At 36.7% G+C, this 6,097-nt stretch overlaps 2 protein-coding genes across 2 annotated transcripts in view; one reads left to right on the forward strand and one right to left on the reverse strand.

Annotated features, from left to right (window-relative positions):
- Window positions 1–581: 581 nt before the first annotated feature.
- Window positions 582–2,582, forward strand: LOC123003650 (sialin-like). The gene is made up of 4 exons (XM_044396551.1): window positions 582–722; window positions 770–1,792; window positions 1,837–2,078; window positions 2,122–2,582. Exons 1-4 carry the CDS (start codon window positions 647–649, stop codon window positions 2,251–2,253), a joined length of 1,473 nt encoding a protein of 490 aa, XP_044252486.1. The 5' UTR covers window positions 582–646; the 3' UTR covers window positions 2,254–2,582.
- LOC123003647 (carotenoid isomerooxygenase-like) overlaps window positions 2,285–6,097 on the reverse strand; it is a 13,773-nt gene continuing 9,960 nt past the window's right edge. The window contains exons 2-10 of the mRNA XM_044396549.1: window positions 4,261–4,279; window positions 4,016–4,212; window positions 3,823–3,969; window positions 3,576–3,781; window positions 3,363–3,527; window positions 3,189–3,313; window positions 2,966–3,142; window positions 2,698–2,914; window positions 2,285–2,651 (exon numbers count right to left, since the gene is read on the reverse strand). Of these exons, the coding sequence (XP_044252484.1) occupies window positions 2,320–2,651; window positions 2,698–2,914; window positions 2,966–3,142; window positions 3,189–3,313; window positions 3,363–3,527; window positions 3,576–3,781; window positions 3,823–3,969; window positions 4,016–4,212; window positions 4,261–4,269 (1,575 nt within the window). The 5' untranslated portion in view covers window positions 4,270–4,279 and the 3' untranslated portion in view covers window positions 2,285–2,319. The remainder of the gene's footprint in view (window positions 2,652–2,697; window positions 2,915–2,965; window positions 3,143–3,188; window positions 3,314–3,362; window positions 3,528–3,575; window positions 3,782–3,822; window positions 3,970–4,015; window positions 4,213–4,260; window positions 4,280–6,097) is intronic.

A 6,097-nucleotide genomic window follows, 5' to 3' on the forward strand; every position in this document is an offset into this window, starting at 1 on the left:
TAAAAATGGTTATTACATTTATTTATTTTTTACTTTAAAACGTCAATTTATCTAGTGACTGTATTTATCTTAAAAATAACTACTTAGTTATAGGTACGAATTTTTTCAAATGTTAGAATTACTTTTCAGAATTTCTAGAAATTTTAATGTTTACAATAGTTATCTACAAGTAAGAAACAAATAAACATTTTAACAGGCAAGGTAATGAATTTTACCTGCCTAAGGAGAAACGAAAGCATATGCGGCTAGATTTAATTAATGGCAAAACTAGGTTATTTCTTTATTTATTTGTTTAGTCTTTAGGGCAAAGTTTAGCCGAGGCTTAATACAAAAATACAACTGAAACAGAATGTAAAAAAATATAATAATAATAATAATAAGAAATATAATGTATTAAAAAAAGAGAAATATTAGTTTTGTTGTATCAGCTCCAGATTCTTCAGTTTATTTTACAAAACAAAATTACACTTATTTGACCCGTTTTTGCTTTTACGAATCTTTTGAATTTTTTGTCTCGTATCTGAAAAGTCTAAATTTTTCGAAAAACCACCAAAAAACTCGCAAAATATTGTGGGCAAATATTTTGTCATTTAAACCAAATCTGTCAAATCAGTCAAATTCGTCAAAATTTTAAAAATTTGGAGCAATGCCGAGTTCTGACCAAATCAGTTCAGCTGGAGTCTCTCGCACTTCCACCTTCCTCGAAAGTAAATACTCAAAATGTGAGTTTTCCCTTTTCCCAACTCCCAAACCAAACCCAAACTTCCAGATTTTGTTATCCCTCAACGTTACATCTTTTGCCTCCTCGCTGCTCTCATCGTCCTCAACGCCACTTCCATCGAATACAGTTTGGAAATCATTGCTTTGAATAATTTCATTTCGGACAAACAGATCCAAACCAACGACACGTGTCCCTTCACCAATCAGACCCAAAAAAGGGGCCAAATACGGCCCACAAACGACTCGCTTCTGATTTATGACTGGAAACTTGACACGCGATACATGATCAGGGATTCGTTCTTTTGGGGTACTTTGTTGTCTTTTATCCCAGGAGGGGTCTGTTCGGATCAGTTGGGGGGCAAATACATTGTGACTTTGAGTGTCTTGTTCACTGCTTTTACCAATTTGGTCGCCCCAGCCATCATTGATATGGGCAAGGGGAGAGTGGGATTTGTGATAATGGTTCGAGTTTGCCTCGGTTTGTTTTACAGCGTTTTGGACGCGGCGATAATGTCGCTTCTTGCACGTTGGGCCCCAATTTACGAACGTGCCACCATGACGGCCCTCATCTACGGGAGCAAAGTCCTAGGGGAGCAAATACCCTACCTTGTGCATAAAGCCTTTCAAAATTTCACTTGGAGACCCATGTTCTACTTGTTTGCTTGTGTTCATCTCATTTTGGGCGTTTCTTGGCACTTGCTTGTGTATCCAAGTCCGGCCCAAAACCCGTTTTTGACTTTGAGTGAGAAGAAATATTTGGATGAGGAGCCCGATTTGAGTTTGGTTGATGGGTGGAAGGAAATCCCATGGAAGAGGTTGCTCACATCGAAGGCTTTTTTGGGCTTGTGTTGTTTCCAAATTGGGTCGGGTTGGGCCTGGGTTGTGTTTCGAGAAACGCTTTTTTTGTATATGCCGAGAGTTTTGAAATCGGGGGCTTTATGGGAGTCGGCTTGGTGGACCCCTTTATTTCTTTACTATGGTTTGGCGATATTTTATGGGTTTGTGGCCGATTGGTATGTTAAAGGAAGACATTTGAGTGTGACTGCAATGCGAAAAATTTACATCCTTATAAGTAAAATATTCTAAATCAAAAATTGTAAATAATTGAAATTTTAGGCAATTTTGGACCCGCTTTATGTCTCATTTTTGTGTCCTTTGAACGCTGTAATGAATTCACAGTTATGATTTACACAACAATTTCTTTGTGTTTGGATGCGATGTATTTCTCCTCAAATATGACTAATTCCTTGGACTTGGCGTCCAATTTTTCTGGGATTATAACAGCAATCACTGGTTCTCTCGAATACTTAATTTTTGGATTGAGTTCTCGATTAATTAATCGTTTCTTTACGACTGAAGTAAGTTCAAATTTTAATTACCCTAAGTACTAACTTTTTTAAGGATTCTTTGAGTCAATGGAGCTTCTTACTCTGGCTCACGTGTGCTATTGAAATTGCTGGTGCTATTGTATTTTTAATGGTTGGGAGTGGAGAAACACAAAATTGGAATTACGTCGAGAAGGCGATCAATTAAAAAACAATAAAAACAAATTTGAAAACATCTAATCATTTTATTTTATATGAATTATAGAACAGTTTACTATTTCGGTAAGAACCACCCGTGTAAGCACCTTGGCACCTCCCCCGGCGTCTCAAACTCCGCCCTCCCCAACTCGGTCATGTCCCTACCGTCCAAGACCACCAATCCGACCCGATTTGTCACTCCTTTCCCCCACAAAAGTACCGCTACCACTACTCCATCATCCTCGGACTGACCATTGGGCCGTGGTACAAAAATGGGTTCGCTGGGATAACAATTATCCTCACACCATGTCTTGCAAATTTTCAAGGTCGTATCAACCTTGATTATAGTTCCAGGATTGGCCGAGTCGACGTCAGCGCTAATGGCGTAAAAGTATCGATACTGCTTTCCTGTATAGCTAATTTTAGTAAACTTTTCTACCAAATTGATCAATACCTGAATGGTTGTAATTTATTCTAGGCGTTTCGCAACCTTGATCAATTATTTGTTCCGGTTTTAGTAAAATTGTTCCGTCAGGTTGGTAGTAAGCTTCGGCGTGTGTTAATTCGAGTTGGATTAGATTCGTTTTTGTTTTGGTGGGGTTTAGGGGAAGTACGAAACGGAGGGGTTTGGATCGGAACATTTCGGCATAGTTCGGGTTGTGTTGCATATTCTAGAAAACCGGATTTTTTGAAGTGTGTTAAGTGAGAAAATTTGCAGAAACCTGCATTGCTTCAATGTACATGCCTTCTAGGGGTGCTGCATCGCGATAGGTGCAAATGTCAATAATTACGTAATCCCCCACTTCGTATTGGTTGATTATATGAAAGAAAAAGAACGTTTGAGAGTAAAACCTGTGTGATAATTTTCCACTTTTACGACTAATTAGACTAATCCGTGTCTGAAAAAATCGTGACAATTGAGATTTTCCATGAGTTGTTTTTTACTTTTTCGTGTTGGTACCACCGGAAACTACCAGCCAAAGGCTCATCTTTTATTTTGTTGGCAACCATGGCACTGACTGACATGCTAAAAGGGTGCTCAACAAGAATAAAATAATTTTCAGTTATTCCTACAATAAATTTATCAAATTTCAATTTGGTGATTTTTCAAGTAGCAACCAAAACTGTGCATGTAAGTCGGGTGCAAATTCCATCTTACGGGAATCCCCGCAACAATCTCAGCTTGTTCAAACATACTTTTCTTTCCAAATTTCGGCGGGAATTTAACAATTGAATGATAAGAACCAGTGGGATACGTTGTCAATGCTAGATTAAACACAGTACCTTAAAAAACCAACTTGACAAAAAAAATACCCTAAAATAACAAAATACCATCGTTCATGACATGTGGATGTGACGTATGATGAACAATTGATACAAAATCACTGACATTAACCCTGTCAATTGTTTCCAAGCTAACTTGATCAATTTTATGAATTATTGGCATTTCCCCAAATGCGTAAAGCTCATCTTCGAACGGATAAACCGAAATCATGGAATTATCCGGATGATCATTAGGCCTGAAAATCGCAGCAACCCTGGAAAAACATTTGATACGCCTCACAATAATCGATGGTACCTATCAAAAATCGTTTTGCACGGATCAGGAACTGCTTTGGTGCCAAATTCGGTGAAAACAATCCGATTGGCTGCTCGGTTCCGTTTGAAGACTTCTGATTGGACGAATCGACATTGATACGTTATGGCCCCGCTTTCGATATTAAATCTATGGCAACGATTACAACTGTGGCAATTGATTGGTTAATAAGTACCGGTGGAGTAGGGCCGAACTGTCAAATAAATGGCCATATTGCTCATCGCCGACTTTGATGGAACCGGGACCATTCCGGATAAGCGAGCCTTGCAGCCATGGTGGGATGGTACCAGTGATGGTACCCGTGATGGGTTCGGGGATTTCCCGAGTGCACGAACGGAGCCAAACCGTGATGTCGTAGTGGGGGTAGAGGGGCTACAAGTAGAGAATTTTGGCTTTGTGAGGGTGGTAGGAGTGACTTACTTCTGACATTGTGTTAGTTCTAGAAAAAAAAAGTTGTGGTATAGTTAAGGCCAGTTTTTCGCAATTAATGTTAGTAAAATTAATAACAAATTATGCTAAAATTACGATTATTTCAATTTATGAAATAATAGCTGAATTTAAACTTGACTAAATATTATTTTTTATAGCGGAAACAATTTCGATTACAAAATTTCGTGCTATTAGAGCGACAAACAAAAAACTAAATTTCTTAAGTTCGATTGTCGCAACAATCGATTTAAAAGCAAAATTTCAAAAGACTTGTTTCATTGATAGAATGTTTCTTTGGCGGGCTTGTTTCTTCTTGAGTTTTCTTCGAAATGAGTGTTGCAAAAGTGACAAAACTCTTCGCTGCAAATATAATGAAAAAATAAAATATGAAGTTACAAGCAATATTAATGGACCTGAAATATTTTACGACTTTACTGTCAGTACTGATATTTCAGTATTAAATGCTGCAATAAAAAATGAGATTTTCATGATTTGCACCAAACATTTTAATTTTAGTTATCCTTTATCTAGTCTTGGAATTGATTATTGCGGAGTGCTGGAAATTGAAACTGAATTTTTGATGAACACACAGTACCATCCTGTTATTTTGTCTTTAGTCGGAAACAGGATTACAGCAATAAAGAAACACACTTTCAAAAATCTCAAAACAAATGTGTTTGATTTGAGTGACAATTTTATCGAGTTTATTGAAGAAGAGGCTTTTTTCAACTTGGTAAATGCAGATTTTATCAAATTGGAGACAAATCGAATCAAAATGTTTAATTGTAATTCTTTTGTAAACGTTCCAAGTTTGAAAACTTTGAATTTGGAGGACAACCAAATCCAGCATCTGGGCAAAAACGATTTTAAATTTATTCAAGTCGATGGAGCTACTCTAGAGTTGGGATTGAACAGAATTTCAAATATTCATCCAGGCGTTTTTGACGATATGACTGCCGACAATTTGACTGTCAATTTGCAACATAATTCGATAACGAGCATTCCGGTTAGGATTTTTCAGTCTCGTAATTTTTTGTCATTTAATTTGGCTGGAAATCAAATTAGACATTTGAAATTTGATATTGAGTTTAAGCCTACAGTTGGAATCTTGTCAATCAATGACAATTTGGACGACGAAATTAGAGAAGATTTAATGTTTTTCACAAATAACTTGCAATTACAGAGCCAAGCAAATGTTTTAGCACACAGAATTGGCTCTTTGATCGTGTTGGCGGTGTTTTTTTTTTTTCAATAAATTAGATATGAGTTTGTTTTAACCACGCCCCTGACACACACCCTTCTCCACAGAACAGAGAGAATAAGAACTGAAATCTCCCTAGAAAATCACTGGCAACACGAGCCTCTGGTGGTCAAGTGCGTTACTAACACGGAATGGCGCGGCATTTAAATAGACCGCCTTCATTTTCAATTATTATTATTATCTTGCAAGTTTGATTTCAAATTTTGTTTAAAATAAAAATTAAAAAATTTTCATTTTAAACAAAATTTGAAATGAAACTTGCCATTATTAAATTGTTTCAAAACACATTTTTCGTTAAACTTTTTTATTGTAAATTATCAATAACAAAATAATACAACAAATCAAATTTCTATGAAATTAAATTATTATTAACGTATTATTTTCTATAAAATCAGTCAGTGTTGGCATGTGCCTGCCAACAGGAGCAGACAGGCAAAACATGCCAAATCTGCCCTTGAAAGTCTCATTTTGCTTAAAATGCCATTCTTGTCACCTTCATTCAAGAAAGCAAACTTTTTGCACCTCCCAGTGATTGCATTAGTACCCTGACAATAATTATGGTCTTGT

Source organism: Tribolium madens, unplaced genomic scaffold, assembly GCF_015345945.1.
Source record: "Tribolium madens isolate multiple individuals breed KSU strain unplaced genomic scaffold, Tmad_KSU_1.1 Scaffold_1;HRSCAF=32;Tcas5.2_LG8, whole genome shotgun sequence".
NCBI lineage: Eukaryota > Metazoa > Arthropoda > Insecta > Coleoptera > Tenebrionidae > Tribolium > Tribolium madens.